The 17,350-nt window shown below is 41.6% G+C and overlaps 1 protein-coding gene across 1 annotated transcript in view; it reads right to left on the minus strand.

The window, feature by feature from the left end:
• The window catches only part of Hibadh (3-hydroxyisobutyrate dehydrogenase), a 95,469-nt gene extending 87,977 nt beyond the window's left edge, over positions 1-7,492 (minus strand). The window contains exon 1 of the mRNA XM_055611870.1: positions 7,290-7,492. Coding sequence (XP_055467845.1) covers positions 7,290-7,377 — 88 coding nt within the window. The 5' untranslated portion in view covers positions 7,378-7,492. The remainder of the gene's footprint in view (positions 1-7,289) is intronic.
• Between the last annotated feature and the right edge of the window lie 9,858 nt (positions 7,493-17,350).

Here is a 17,350-nt window from a genome sequence, read left to right on the forward strand (position 1 = left end):
AGATAGATAGATAGATAGATAGATAGATAGATAGATAGATAGATAGATAGATAAAATAAATAAATGAATAAATAAATGACATAAAGCTTGTTCTTTACTGTCACCCTCATCCAGAGGCAGCCTCTGTGTCCCCTCCCTTAATAAATCTCCCATGTGAAAGTAAAAAAAGAAAAAAAAAAAAAGACAGGCAGGAAGAAAAAGAAAGGAAGGAAAGAAAGAAAGAAAGAAAGAAAGAAAGAAAGAAAGAAAGAAAGCTAGCGAGCTCACACTGGGTTAGAAGCACTTAGTCCCTCTTTACAGCTCAGTGCCGTGTCCATCAGACATGTCACTCCTGTGCAACATCACGCTGCTGATGGAACAACAGCTTTACAACAAGCGCCTTGGTCTTTACAGCCCACAAAGGCCCAATGACAGAGAAACGACACCTAATTGAAATTTTATTTTAAAATTAAATAGAATGAGAAGTACTTTTTATGATAGAGTTCTAATGCCCACAAGCAAATTAACAAAAAGAGAAAGTGGAGCACTATTATAGCAGACCACTATGTTGAAGTTGGAAAAGTACAATTTAACAATCTAAAAACATTACAACAAGAAACACTACATTCTTAAAGCAGTTGGTTTAACAGCAGGTACTCTAAGTCAAATGGGTAGCTAGTAATGACAAGGGAGAGCAAAGATTCGGTCACATACTCCATCCACAAGCATTAAGTAGCCATACCTATGTCAGAAGGTGGCCTCAAACTCTGATCCTCCTACCTTATTGTCCCACGTGCTGCTGCTAGGCCTAGCCATTTAACATATAAATGGGATACAATCCTTGCCTTGCAAAGAACTTAAAACCCAAGAAGACATAAACACAATAAAACATTAATACAAGACGGGTACGGATAAAATGTAAAAAATGATGCTGTTACAGAGTTCACACCTACGTGGATGCATATGGAGGCCAAAGGTCAACATCTGATGTCTTCTCCTCACTACTTCCTGGGGCAGAGCTCCTAAACTATGAGCTCATGGATTAGGTTAGCCTAGCTAGACAGCGCGGGGGTGGACGGGAACTGGGGGCTTCTGACAGGTAGGCCCCATGCCCATGAAGCTTCTATGTATGTGCTTGGAATCCAGACTTTGGTCCTCAGCCTTCCACGGCAAGTGCTTTATCTACAGAGCCATGTCTTGAGCCCTCAAATCCAATTTTACTTATAAAAACCAATAGTAAATACAGACCATCATTTGCTATGTTCTTAAATACACTAAACTCTGAACCACAGAAACAAATAAATTATTTATTACACTGTTTGTGACAGCAGAAACATGTAAATAACAACATATTAGTAGAGTACTTAATTCACAATAATTCACACTAACCCAATGCAATGAAATATTAGTCCTGTATTTAAAGGAATGTGGAGAGTGGGGCGGGGCAAAAAAACGGCACCACACTGCCTCCTGCAGCAGCCCGAGTCCTTTCAGAGCCCTCAGGTGGGTGAAGCGTGACTAGGCTTCCTGACTTATTAAGAAGCTGTAGCACTCAGAGAAGGGATAAAACATGTCAACCGCAGCTGTCATGCGTATGATTTTGGTGGCTCTCAAGTTACACCCCAAAGGTTGCTAACACCCCTCCCTGTTTCCCTCTTCTCCATAACTGAGGCTACAGAGTGGCTTCAGAAGTGTCTCGAACAGGACTGAACTCTGACAGGAGAAAACCTAGGGCCACAAGGCTGCACGTGGAGCCAACACGTGTCTTTCTCTGTAAATGGAAATTCTGTGAATCCTGGAATTCTGTAAATCACAGGTTTACAGCTGGGAAAGGAGAAAGACCACACATGAAGGTTATCAATATGTTTAGGCTTTAAACATGACTGAAATTTTAAGGCTTATTTGAATATTTCTATATTAAAGGAATAGTGTCTCTTATAACTAACAGTCACTGAAAATGTTAATTATACTGGATTTCTTTTTCCTTTTTTGTAAAGAAACATTTTTAATTTTTGAGAAATTTATACATGAGGACTGTATTTACATCATATCTACTCCACTCACTCAAGTTCATGGCCTCCTTTAATTATTGTTATACATACACACACAGGTAACTTGCATGTAAGTACAGCCTGTTGAGTTCATGTGTTAATGCTGACCACCTTGGGTTGAACAACCTCTCAGAAGGCTTGTCCTGGAGAAGACTGGCCCCCCAGCTGACATGAACTGTAGCTCTTCATGGAGGAGTGGGGGCCTAGCAAGATCTGCTCCATGTTGACTCACCTGTCAAGAAGTCTGAACCAGACTCTAGAGTAAGGAGATTCTTTCCTTAATTGTCTATCTTTCTACCTTGTCCTACTTTTATATACTTGTCTAAAGCAGAGGGGGGAAAAAAAACCCAGAACAAATTACCAAGTGAAAAACCAGCAAGATGCAGAGCATTAATACAAGAATATGCATCTCTATCCTGTCCTACCATGGTCTACTCCATCTACAGCAAAGGAAAGGCCTCCAGGAGAAAACCCAAAGAAAAACATTAAGACACAAAACATTAACACAAAAACACACATACGGACTTATTTTTCTGAGTTTTATATGAGCACATTTAAAAAAAAAGTGGTCACATCCCAAGTATAGAGAGTAATAAGTTTGATTTAAAGAAAAGATTTTTTTATTTAAAAACCTTTCATTTTTACCATAAGCATTTAACTTTTATAACTACTCTTATAAGAAAAGGAAATAAATGAATTGGAACAGTGGATGTTAAATGCTATGTGAATGAACTCTAACTAGAAGGGTTTCACTGAATAGGTTCATGGGGCTACAAGGAAGTTCTGAAGCAACTACAGAGTAAGAGTGGTAATGAGGACCACTCAGCAAATGTGAGCTGCTGTGCCTCTGTAACCATTACACAGGTGAAGTCTCCAACGTTCTGCATCCTAGATTCAGATGTCTGGTCCAGGGACTGCCAACCCTGTCAATGAGCTGGAAGTACTATGAAAAGTGTAATAAGGAATGAACAAGGGATTAATGAAAGCACTGTAAATAATTAGCAAACTTCTATAACTCTCAATACTACTACCTAAGTGGCAGCCAGGAGAAAGAACAGACCATAGATAATACTCAGAATCTAAGCAAGAGATTAAAAATTAAGATACTAAGAAATCCTGAAATCCCTGCTTATAAACCAATTTCGGAATGGATACAATCACAGCTAGAGAGGTACTTAATGAAATGAAGGGGAAAAATTGTCTGTTTAGTGGGGTGAACAAATTAAGTGTCAAAGGGCCGGGTATAAAACAGGCAAACAGGATGGATGCTAGCAGAACAGGAGTCAGAGAGGGCATGCTAGAACTACTAAAAGACTAGTTCTTGTGAAATTCCAAGTGTCAGGATCCAAAAGCTGACCTTTGCTGCTGAAGCTAAGGAGCCAAGATCAAGCAGGCCTATGTTATCTGGGCCAACTATGTGTGTACCAATCAAGGCAGGTTGTCAGTGATGGGCTTAGTTCTCTTTATTTCATCATTGGGGCAAAACAAGAAAAGCATGGTATGAAGTAATGTAAGTATTGTCCAAAGAGAAGTTACTCACTGATTATAATCAAATTAAAAATCTGCGTTTAGGAGAGCCATGTAAAATCACCGTTGGTTATATGTCCTTGAAGTATAAAGTTACTTAACTCCTCTATATGTTCTTATCAACAGCAGTATCTACAACACCAGAAGGTTACAGGACCGATTACTTGCAATAAGATATGTAAAGCATTAAACAATGCCTAGCACATGACAGTAAATAAACAGTAGCTACTTTCATTTAAAAGGCCAAGAGATACCACTATGGAACAAGTCCTACACCAAATAGCCTTTTTAGCCTAGTGGGTTAGAAGGGAGGAAAGAGACAGATCAGAGGCAGCAAGGAATCATTTAGGGAACAACAGCTTCCAGGTTAGATGGAGTTTCTGAAGGAGTACTTGGCATACAGAACTGGCTCCCAAAGATACAGGGATCCCAACAAATTTAGTAGGATTAAAAAAAAAATCTTCAATCCATCTTCCTTTAAGCAAGTCTTGACAGTAATTTGTGGAGATAGCAAAGTCAGATGACAGATAAAATCAAGCTGAAAACAAAAACAGTCAGCATAAAGGTGATATTAGCTGACTGATGAAGAAACTGGTTAGAAAATTTGGCAACATTTTAAAATTTCATATTATGATCTCTCATATGTAGTATGAGCAAGGATATATATATATATATCCTGGTAACTTGACCTGCTCCCCAGAAATCAGTCTTATCTGTAAAAAGATTCTTTTATATTTCCAAAAGCCACCTAGTCAAAAGAACACATTTACTGTAGAATATAGGATAGAAAAGAGCACAAAGTCATAAGGAAAAGCTTACTTCATTACACAAACACAATCACTTAAAGCTTCTACATGGATTTCTAATTGTGTCCTAAGTTATACTGGTGTTCTTCCCTGACCTGAAGGAGGTAACAGTTCAAAGTCAGGTGTCTGAAATTACAGACCATGTCAAACTCTGTACATATTTTCCTGCGTGTGTCCGTTCGTGTGTGCATGCGTGCATGTGTGTGTGCGTGTGTGTGTGTGTGTGTTCCATGATAAAGCTTAATTCATCAATTAGGCACAGTAAGAGACAAATAACAATATAGAACAATTTTAATAATACACTTTTTAAAGTTATGCAAATGTGGTCAGTCCCAAAATATCTTTCCATGTAGTATTTTCACAGAGGGTAACCAGTGAAAGCGAAGAAAGAAAAACTGGCTAAAGAGAGATAACACAGGTGTCCTATGTTACATGGAACGTCAGTTAATACATGGAATGAACACTGTTTGCCTCAGTAGTAAGTTTCTCAACTAAGGATGACAACTTACTCTAGGAAGGCTTTATGGTATTTCAATAATAAATATTCTCTGTGTGTAAGCTCACAGGTTTAAAGTCAACTTTGGTGCCACAACCACAACTTTTCAAACCTGCATTAGCCAATGTAAGTGAAGCTAATGTAAACAGAAAACAATACCATTAGATGCGTGATTCCTGCTGAAGTTACACTGCTTTGAAAGTGCATTCCATGACACGAGGAACAAAAAGATGGTGAAGAATGCCACAAAACACGACCGTCCAGATACCACACAGCTGTTAACCATGCTGGACACACAGCAGCAAAGGACACCTGCCAGACGCTGGACCCTTCAACATTCCACCATGAATAGAGGAGGTACCCATGAGGACCCACCCTTCATGAAGTACTTTTGACTGCTAATGGTTGTTAACAGGAGTATCATTTGGTGACTGGGGAACTAGCTGGAAAGAAGGGGTTCAGAGGGAAAGGAAGAGGTATAACAGAGAGCAATAGAGGTGACTATAATCATAATTCACTGTATGTGTGAAACTGGCAAAAAGATTAAATCTAAACATGAATCCATATACACAGGAAAAAAGTACAATCCATATATACAGAAAACAGCAGTAATTTTTTAAACTTAGTATTGCAATTTTATGTACAATACTAATAAATTTTCCTTTGGTCAGGTGGTCTTTAAAAATGTTCTGATACAATTTTTCCATGTATACACTGAAAAGTCCCCAGAAGTGAGTTGAAGAGAACACATGTGCATGTGTGCGTGTGTGTGTGTACAACCCCATGAGTGTAAGATCAACTCACTTTAAAACTGCATGAAGATGGGTTCCCTTCCCTTTTTTAAAGATTCGAATCTCAAAAAAAAAAAAAAAAAAAAAAAAAGTTAAAAATTTAGTTTACTATTTGTGGTTAATATTACTTATATTAACAGTGGCATTTAAAACAACTCCAAAGTAAAACAGGATTGCTCAAGTGTTTTAAAGACTTTACTTAAAAACTACTTAAAAGTGTTCATTTATACATCTTTAAAAGCAGCCCAAGTACAAGATAGTTTATTAAAGCAGTCTAACCAGCACTGGAAGATAATCTGCCCTTCAGCTGTCAGAGTAAAGGAATACAGTCTTTTCTATCATGAATTATAAGAACTTTCATAACCCTTAAAATGCACATCAAGGGTTCACGGACCTATCGTTGTAACACCTTGCAAAAACACTAAACACCAAATACGTTGTCCCAGGCTAATCAGATCTGAAAGAATTGTACATGCATATGAAAATTGTTGATCCCTTTAAGAAATGATAAAAAAAAAACTATATCCCAAATCATGTGATTGTATCTTGCTACCCACACTTCCTTATCTGCCATCTGCTACCTTTTATCACATAAATACTCTTCCAAAGCAGAAAGGAAATTCACAGGTTTTCCTGATGGGAAAGTCTGGGAGCTACAAAGAAATCAATTCCCAGCATACTTCTTAGACAAAAATTAGAACAAATGAATACAGGCATCCTGAATTCAGACCCTCATACATGCCAGGCAAACTCAAGGGGTTTTTGTTTGTTAATTCTGAATACGATCGTGCTAAAAACTGCACATTGTTAAAATACACTCTTACATTTAAAAAAAATCTCCCACAAATCAAACAATTAAAGAGGTGTCTTGGTGTCCCAGAAAACCCAACAATTAGGGAGAACCTCGTCGGAGATGTTCCCCGTGTGAAAAATGAAATTACTGAAGGCGTTCTCCTCAGACATTCACATAAATTCTCTAAACACAGCCTTTTCCTAAGTTCCTGGTCAGTTTCCGAAACTTACAGCAGAGCATAGTTAGTCGGATAGGTTATGGCCACAATTTTGAGGACGTTCAAAGAGCTGTGGTTAATAATTTGACAAAAGTTTTCCACTTTGAGGCAACAATTCCACTCCATAATAGGGTAGGTCGATTTGCTGGTCAAGGGTGACAAACTTTGCTGGAATGCTAGGATACGGCCATGCCTCTGACTAGAGTAGTTAAAACACAAATCAGGCCTTGCAGTCCGAGGGAACGCTCACTTAGGGTGAAGCCGGGAAGGAGGGGGCTGGAGAACCAGAGGGTCCCCCACGAGATGGGTGCGGCGGGGTCACCCTTGGAGCTGAGCCCTCCAAATGTCCTAGGAGCCCCAAATCCAAATGGCACGCCCGAGACCCAAACACTCCTCCCCTTCACCACAAGCTGTTCCAGGGTCCCGCAGAGGACGCTGAACAATCCGGAGCTGGTCACAGGGCAGGAGGGGAAGGGTGACCACTCAGGAGGCAGCCGCAGAGGGACCCCAGGCCTTGGAGACAACCACAATTGTCGCTTTTACCCTCAAACCAACCGCAGCCCATCGGGCGAAAGCCCTCCTCGGATGGCCAGAGGAAGTCATGAGCAGAAGGGGCACGAGGTCCTTACCCGCTGCAAGGCTGGCCACGGGCCGCCGCCGGCCGCTCCAGTACCAGAGGCCGGAGGCTGCTCCTCGGAACCCCAAGGAGGCTGCCATGCTGGCCCCCGCCCCGCCTCCGCGCCGTGACCTCCACCGTCTCCCACGGCCTGCAGTCTGCGAGTGTGCGCAGCCCCGGCTGAACCGCACCACAGCAGGGACTGCTCGCGCACGCGCCCTCGCTGCTCTGGACGGGCTCCGCCCACCGAGGGGAGGAGCACGGCGTCGAGAGGCGTGGCCTGGGAGGCGGGAGCGGGCCAATCAGGACTCCCAGATCCACAGACGCCCTGCCTGGCTGCCCGCTGCTGCTGAATTACCGTCTCCAAATGGGAGAACCCCTGTTTACCCTAAAGCCGGGGGTGTGTTGGAGGCGGTGGCTGTTGCTCATTACCACCTCCTCCAGCACCTACACTTGAGAATTGCCTCTTCACAGGGCTGTTCACTGTTTTTCTTCCTCACAGACAAGATTGCAGCTGCCGCAGTATTTAAAGAGCAGAAATTCCTTGTTTTCTAGCATAGAGACTCATTTTTAACTTCAGTAGTAAATACATGGGTCTCCCAGGGTTAACATAGGTATTTTCAGTGTCACAGAATCTACCATGTTTGTAATATCTAATATCTATGTGATATATGACTCAACGGTTTTTCCAATCATATTTGAAAAATAGGAAAGTAATTTAATATAATTGTTCTCTTTGAAGAGGAGAATTTCTAGGAATTTACTAAGTTCCAAGAAAGATGACTTTAATGTTTAAAAATTCTACAACCTGCATCCATTTTAAAACCAAAATCTAACGGCATATTAAAACCCAGAGGGTATTTTACATATATATATATACATATATATATGTGTATATATATATATATATATATATATATATATATATATGTCTGTGTGTATTATAAGAACATTTTCCTGATTTGTCCTTATTTGGATATTTGGTCTACATATTTGAATTTCTGTTCCTTGGGAATAATTGGAAAGCTTTCTATTTCCACAGAAGGAGTTTCATCTTCAATACACTAAAACAAGACTTGTAACCTTCAAGGAAAAGTAGTCCAGAAGGAAATAATGGGGTTTGTTGGCAATAGGAATCCTAGGATTCCCTCCCTCACCCTCCAAATCTGTTTTTTTTTTTAATTCATTTTTCTTGTGTTGTATTCATCCAACCTAAGAAGCCGAATCAAGGGATTTGAGTTTGACCTTTAAAAAGCAAAAAACCTCTTCCTAGTTACCTGTGGCACTGATTGGTAAAAGGAAAGTTGAGATGGTGGAGAATTTCTTTGCAGGCTCTCAGCGTTCTGGCTTAGTGTTAATGTTCCCAGGAAGCCATACAGAGTGCAAGGACCCATCTGCAACCAGCAGGAAAACTATTCCTTCGGTTGTTCTTCCAAACAGTCCTCTGCCCTAATAACACAAAAGAAGAAATGTAGAGATAAAGGGAAAGTAAACAAAACAAGCATGGAGAGAGAGAGAGAGAGAGAGAGAGAGAGAGAGAGAGAGAGAAAGAGAGATCTAGCTATTGGACAGTCTCTTAGATTTGGTGCTTCCATCCCTAATAGCACTAATTGGTTTCTGGAACATTTCATGTCTCTCCATTCTGGCTTCTTTAGGTTTTAACTGGAATGGATTTTCTGCAACCAATAAATGTGTCCCTACAGGTTTCTATATTTAACTGCTGAAGTGCAGCCTGCTTTCCAGTTATGTCAACCCCCACAGCAGAGCTGTTTACGACACAAGACAACACATCAATTCATCTCTGTGGCTCCTTGAGTTAATATCCCGGTCCTCTTAAGATTTTACACCCAGTCAGATTGCTTTTGTCATTTTTATTGTGGGCTACTGTTTTTGTTTCTCTGGGTTGTTTATGGGGCTCTTTTCTTGAAAATGAGTTATTTCTTACAAAAGGCCAACTCTTGTGAACATCATCCTCCTAGGGGTAGAAAGAAAAGAGGGCTGTGAGAGCAAGCAGAGATCTACTTGTGTGTTTGGTTTGGTTTAGTTTAGTTTGGTTTTGCTCTGGCTTTAGAACGCTTCCAACATTGAAAGTTTGATTTGTTTGTTTGTTTCAATGTCACAAAGGAATAAGTCATAATTTTACCTTATTCCCGAATCATATAGATTACTGTCTCCTCTCGGAAGCCCTTATTGCTTCACAGCAGGTTTTCAAAGGAGGCTTTTCATGGTTGTGACCTTGTTAGCAATGTGTGGGTATGATATTTGAAAGGCAGTTCCTGCCTGTGGTTGGCTTTTTTTTTTTTGGGGGGGGGGGGGCTAGGATTTAAGACAGGGCTTTACTCTGTAGAATTGGCTGGCCTGTAACTTGCTATGTAAGCCAGGGTGGCCTTGAATTCATAGAGACTCACCTTCCTCTGCCTCCTGGGTGTTGGGATTAAGGATGTACATCACCACTCCCAGTCCATTCCATGACTATGACTCTGATGTATATCCCAGACTGAGAGTGGAGAAATGAAAAGCGTGAAACACGGAAAGCCCTTGTTGGGTCTCAAACCGAGGACAAGTGGCTAAATGAGGTACTGGGGTGTTTATTGACATGTTAAAGCAGACTCTGACTGCCAATTCTCCCAGCATCTCTCAGTCCCTGTTAGAGTCATCATGGCTGCCATAACCCATCCTCTACCTTAAAGGCTCCAGTCTAGGGACTGGCCTAGGTTGCCCTTCCCCTAGCTGCTCTTCACTACATAAGCCAGCCATTTCGATTACACAATCCTCTTACCTCTTTGCCTCTTGGTCTCCTGGCTTCTGGCTCTCCCCTCTTCCCTCCCCCCCCTTACAGGGCCTTGCTCAGTATGCTGGTCATGTACACTCTGGACTCTCCCAGACGTCTCTGCCTCTGCCTGTGCTCTCCCTTAGTTCTATGATAAAACTTCAACCTCTTGGGAGCAGTCACGTCCTCCTATTCTTTCTTTTTTCATTCATCCCTAGTGAATGAAGTCCTGAGTAGACGTGCACTGTTGACATGTGTGCAGCCGTGGCAGGACCACTAGTCTCAGACCCGTGGAAGCGGCACGGTCTTCCCAGGGTGAGACCCACAGGGAAAAGACAAACCCTTTCCTAGGGGTCCAGTTGTGGGTATTAATATAACGTGCCCAAAACGTCCACCATAACATTCTCCCCGGGTTATTTATGGCCTGAAGACTGCTCCCTTCGGAGACAGCTCCTGAGATTAGATATTAGCTAAATCAGTCTCCTTGATCCAAGGAGTACCATAAATCCTACATCCTTGTTTATCTGTCTGCAATAACCCCACCTCCTTGTTGAGCTGTATGAAACAACCCTGCCTCTCCGCTCAGTTGTGTGCAATACACACACACACACACACACACACACACACACACACACACACACGCTGAGCTTCTGGGGTGATGAGGTTTCTCCACCCAGGAGCCCAGTCCACCTGATCCCGGCTTCCTGTGTGCCTGTGTCTTTTTCTTTTCTTAAGTCTCTCGAAGCCTCCAGTAGGCCATGTTCCTGAAACTGAACAAGGACTCCACAACCAAAATTTTGAAAATACTAAGGGTCACAAACAAAAAAAGCTCAATAAAAAGCTTTTTTGTTGTTGTTTTTTGTTTGTTTGTTTGTTTGGTTGGTTGGTTGATTTTATTTTTGTTAAACCAACATCTCAGCAAGGCAGAAAGCATGTAAGGATAGAAAATAACTCAGCCCCCAACTGTAGAAACAAACACACATACACAACACTCACCCTTGCACACAGACACATGCAAACACATGTACAAAAATGAATGCACACACACTCACATACACCACACACACATACCACATACACACCACACCAAACACATAAACACACCACACATACCACATACCATACCACACACACTCACATACCACACACCACACACACACTCACATACCACACACACACACACACACACACATACCACACACACACACATACCACACCACACACACTCACATACCACACACACACACACACCACACACACACTCACATACCACACCACACACACACCATACACACACAATCACATACCACACACCATACACACACACACACACACACACACACACACACACACACACCAAATAGGAAGTCTAGGCTTCTACACTTTCCAGGCTGTGGAGACCTTCAGACATCCTAACACCACAGTGTCCCTATTCCCTTCGCCTGGCTGCCATTGTCAACGGGGGCAACAATAAATTCTTTTTATGAGTATGCTTCCCCACACATCCGATATCATCCAAGACCACGGTAAAGAGTCCAGAGTTCCACCGTTACCTTAGAGCAGTGGTTCTCAACCTGCCTACCGCTGTGACCCTTTACATACAGTTCTTCATAAAATCAATTATTTTTGTTGCTATTTCATAACTGTAATTTTGCTGCTGTTATGAGTCAGAACATAAATATCTTCTATGTGAACCCTGTGAACGGGTCATTTGACCTCCCCAAAAGAAATGCTGCCTTAGAGTAATGAGACTTCCCTACCTTGCTCAGCCGGGATGGTGTCAGAGGAGACCTAGTAAAGAGTCTGGACTTTTAGCACAGCGATAAGGAAGGCACGTGGGAACAATAAAGAGATATCCCAGCACCCACTGTTCTTGGGAAGGACAGCGGAAGCCCTGGGGGGAGCAGGAGCTGTCAACCATGGCTACATAGTGAGGGAAAATTGGAAATTTTAGAAGTGAAAAAATGTAGTTACTGAAATTATAAAACCCAGTTAATAAGAGCAACAGTAGAATGGAGGAAGTCGGCAAACTGGAAGATAAAACCATAAAACCATCCAGTCTAAACAGGAAATAGACTGGAGTGGGGTCGGGGAAGGGCTAGAAAAGTGCAAGACTATAGAAAAGATCTAATGTTCCTGTCATCAGAATCTGGGAAGGAAAGACGAAAACTTTTTCTAACAAATCAAACTAGCTGATTTTTCTCCTGTCCCTAAGATGGTACCCGTACTCCACGATAATATGATATTCTCTCCATTGCTCCATCACTCTGAGTTCCCCAATTCTCTTTTTTCTTCCTTCCCTCTCTTTTTTCTTTATGTAACACTTTTATTTCCCAACTTTCAAGACTTACTTGAAAGTGACCTTCCCAGAGAAGTTTTTTTTTTTTCCTTGAGTGACAAATGAGTACCATGAAAACAGTTCAGCCGAGTAAAGAAGCTGTAGTGGACGCTGATATTGTTCAGCAGTGGAGCCCTTGCCTAGTGTTTGTGAGGTTGTGGGTTGGATACACAGCACTGAGCTGGGAGATGGGGAGAAGCAAGGATAACGAAAGTCACCTGACACTTTCAAAAATATAGAATCTTGACATCAGGTTTTGCTGGCTGAAACCAAAAGTCCAAAGAGCAGCAATTCACTTTTTTTTTCCATGCATAAAAGAAACCTGGGCTGGAAGTGTAACTCAGTAACACAGTATGTATGTATGTATGTATGTATGTATGTATGTATGTATGTATGTATGTATTATGTATGTATTATGTATGTATGTACATACGTATGTATGTACGCATGCATGCATGCATGCATGTATGTATGTATGTAGAGTATGCAAGGACCTGCATTCACAAACATCACCACAAAGAAAGAAAGAAACAAACAAACCCTTTCTGGTAGACTGACGATTTCCAGTATGACAGTTTCAGTTATTAAATTCTAAGATCGGCTCTAGCTTCTTTCTGATCTGATCTGGTTTCACTACCTGGCGCTGCTTTCCAGCTTTTCCTCTTGTCCCAAGCAAAGGAAAAGACGAAGGGAGTAAAGGACATGCCCACTGTCTGACCTTACTACCATTATAGTTTTAAATTCCCATCCTACACTTTCTCTTTCCAACTGCTAGAACTTAGTCACTTAGCAAAACTTAGCGTCAAAGAAATCGTAAAGATATAACGGAGAGAATGCTTTTGAACATTTTTTATCTTTTAAAGACTGGCTTGGCCTGGAGAGATGGCTCATAAGCGCACATATTGCTCTTCCAGAGGACCTGAGTTCGATTCCCAGCACCTGCATCAGGTGGCTCACAGCTACCTGCAACACCAGCCCCAAGGGAATCTGACACCTCTGACCTCAGTTGGCAGTTGCTTTCATGTGCATAAACCCCCCCACACACACATAATTGAAATAATAAAAATAACCTTTTAAAAAGGCTGCGCAATGGTGGCACCTGCCTTTAATCCCAGCACTCAGGAGGCAGAGCTCTGAGTTTGAGACCGGCCTGGTTTACAGAGTAAGTTCCAGAACAGCCACAACTACACAGAGAAACTGTCTTAAGAAAGAAGGAAAGAAGGAAAGAAAGAAAGTGATCTGGATAGGCACAGACACCAGTCTTTCCCATGATCAATTTTAAAAATGTTTTGGGACACAAAACATCGATAAGGTAATTGAATTAAAGCCCAAATAGAGAGCTTATCTGAGTTCATATCATTGTGTTTATTTAAGCGGATGAAAGTTGTAATAGTATAAATTCGTGTTTAACAGGTGTATACACACGCAGATTAGTGTCCATACACAGACCTCTGTCACTGGAGGGAGTCTAGCAATGAGCATACCTGGAACTATGGGTTGTCTAGTTCCATTTTCCAATCCTTCACTGTGGTGGTTAACAATTATCTAACCTGGTAAATATGAATTGTAAAGGTTACTGGATGAAAATCATCACTAGGCATTAAAGTTTAAACACATGCTGTCCCCCACAGGTGCATGTCTTTGAACACCTGTTCCCCAGCTGGTGGGTTATTGTGAGATGTTGTAGAGCCCTGAGGAGGCTGGCCTGCCTGGAGGAAGCAGGCTTGATTTGCACTGTCAGTCTTTGTGTTCCTTGTACGCATCACTAGTAAATATGCGTGAGGTTGAAAATGAAACCTCTATAGATGACGGTGTTCCTCCCTTGAAGACTGGCTATTTAACTACCTGGAAATGTCATTTTACCCCAGAAACCACCTGATGATCTTTGAAAAGAGAAAGAAAGCAAACTGAGAGAAGGGGAGGACATTAACAACCCTTAAGCCTACACAGCTACTGCAGAGAAAACCACCACTATCTATAGCCCAGAAGCCCACACCGGCACTCGGATATGCACTACCCTTTTCCTGAGGTCTCTCTTTCTCCATGAAAGCCTGTGTTTAAATTTAGGTTAAAATCTCTTTTTTAATGAACTCCAAGTTACTTTAAAACCCACAAGAAACTACAATAACTCACCAAATAAAGATTAATTACTATATTAGGGAAATAAAATAATGATTTCCACTTGTGGACATCGTCAGCACGTTCTATGTGCCATGATAAAGCCACATGTAAAGCTGAGCCATGCTCAGAAACCATCTCACTGACCTGCCAGGCTTAAGTTCACGTGTCAGCCCATTCTCTTCCTGTACTGACTTGCACTGAAATTCCACGGCTGACTCACGGCTTGAAATCAAAAGAAGAGGAAACAAATCAGATATCCACAGATGTGTTCTCACTTTTGTGACCATGACAACAGGAAGTTTTCACGTCTATATCTCGTCTGTTTCTTTTCACATTAGAATTGGTGTTGCAACTGGACATATGAGGCCCAAGTTAGATGATAGAATTTCCTCTTGTCTAAACAATGAGTACCACCAAGGTTTACATCTGGCTTTTCTTATCCCAAAGGCCGGCCCAGCAAGTGTTGCTTACTTTAAAAAGGTTTCACCCCTGTTTCAGAAGGAAATATTTTTCTATATCAGTAAACTCTGGGGAAAGGACTGTCTTTATTCTAAGGTTATGCTTTTTTTTTTTTTTTTTTGGTGGAAAACATATTTTCCTTTAGGGTTTGATGACGGCCATAGTTTAATGCACTTCTTCATGCCAATTTTTGACATTTGGAACGTTGACAGCACAGCACTGGGTTTTCTAATATTTTGAGGCAGTCATAAAACAGCAAGTCCCAGAAGTACTGTTTGAAGCTGATACAATCTAATAGCAGCTTTTTAGAAAGTTCTCAGAATCCTGAAAAGATAACAACTTCAACCTGTTTACACTGACATTTGGGGTCCTTGGATCCATCCTTCAGATTATTTCTCTTCTTCCATTTTTATTAGCATTTACTAATTGAACAAAAAATGGATTTCATTTTGACATCTTACCCATGTACATAATACACTCTAATTGTCCTCAGCACCCTATTTTATATCCTGCTCCCCCTCTCACTGTTCTCCTTCCTCTAAGCCCTTTTCTGCTTTCATTGCTTTCTTCAGTATTGTTACATATAAGCAAGCATATGTAAACAACCTGCTGGGCCACTTAGTATTCAGGTAGTATTGCTCCTATGTATACGTTTTCAGGGATGACTGTTTAGGACTGGAGAATCAGTTAGGCGGTTAGTCCCTGAGGAAGACTGACTCTCCCTCTTAAACAGTCATTAATCAGCTGTAGCTCTTCTCAGATGATTTATTTTCTTGGCCGTGTAACAAAACTCTTAGAGGACGTTGTATCTGATCTCATTTATAAACTATAAAGGCATATCATTCTAGGCCTCATGTTTTCACAATGTCCTGAGGACATACTTGCCAGGAGCAAGAAATGGATGTCTTACAACGACATGCAGTGGTTTGAATGAGAATGGCCCCCAGAGGCTCTTAGGTTTGAATGTTTGAGTTAGGAGTTGTGGCCTTGTTGGTGTGGGTGTTTCCTTATTGAAGGAGGTGTGTTACTGGGGCTGGGCTTTGGGGTTTCAAAAGCCCATTCTAGTCCCAGTTTCCCAAACCCCTTTCTCTCTTTTTCCCTTCCTCTTCCTCCCCTCCCCCCAGCTTGCTGCCTGGAGATCAGGATGTAAAGCCCTCAGCTACTACTCCCCAGCACCTGGCTGTCTGCTAACTGCCATGATGATCATCGACGGACCCTTTAAAAGTGTAAGCAATCCCCCAATTAAATGATAAGCGTTTTATAAGAGTTGTCTTAGTCATGGTGTCTCCTAACAGGAACAGAACAGCAACTAAGACAAACACCAGCAATGCCTGTCGTTCCTTGAGCACATTACTAGGCCACGAACCAGGAATGGTTCATTTAGATTACCTTTTCATTACTGTGTGAAGTGAGCAGTTATTTATATTTTAAGATGAGATACTTATAGTGTAAGGAGTTATTAATTTGTCCAAGATCACATAGCGCTTAACCAGTGCTAGAACTCATAATCAGGTATCCTCCTTTACATGGTGGCTCACACCTGAATCTCAGCTCTCACAAAGCAGAGGCAGGAGTTTGGAGAGTCTGAAGCTAGTCGGGCCTCGTAGGGAGATCCTAACTCTAAAGCAAGCAAAATGGGGAGGCAGCAAGGTTTCTCAGTGGGTAAAAGTGTTTGCCACACGAGCCTGATGTTTTGAGTTTGAGCCCTGAAACTCGGGGGGAGGGGGTGGAAATCAATTCCTGAAAATTGTTCTCTGAGCCTCATACACATACAGTAACAGTAAATAAATTAAAGAACAACGACAACAAAACAATGGAACCCATAACCAGCACCATTCTCAGGGCCACGACCTGTGCCTAGACAGGTCATAGGCCCAAGGGGAGAACCTATTACTTTTATTCTTCTAAATGAGCATAGTATTAAAATGACCCCTGATACTCATTGCTACACCCATAGATTAGTGAATCTCTCAAACCTCATCAGAGAAGCTTCTTCTTGCAATAAATGGCAATTAACTCAGAGGTCTATAACCGGTCAATATGCACAGAATAAAAGGTTACAGAATGCACAGACCTAAATGGGGTATCCATAGCACACCCTTTCCTCAATGCTCAGAGACCTTCTTAAAAAGGGGGGCAAAAAAGTTAAAGAGCCAGAAGTGATGGATAATTATAAGGAAAGTGTTCTTCAGGCACAGCGGGGCACATGTGAATTCTCAGCATTTGTGACAGTGTGTGCAAGACTTTGCAAGCTTAATCCAGACTAAATGCCAGCATGGAGTGGGAAAGATGGGCATGAATAGGTACCACTTACAGAGGAAATCTCTTGTGACTGTGCAGAAGCATCACCAGTCAATTAAAACCTGATGGCTGATTAGCTAAAGCA

This window comes from Psammomys obesus, unplaced genomic scaffold (genome assembly GCF_907164565.1).
Source record: "Psammomys obesus unplaced genomic scaffold, mPsaObe1.curated_primary_1811, whole genome shotgun sequence".
Classification (NCBI taxonomy): domain Eukaryota; kingdom Metazoa; phylum Chordata; class Mammalia; order Rodentia; family Muridae; genus Psammomys; species Psammomys obesus.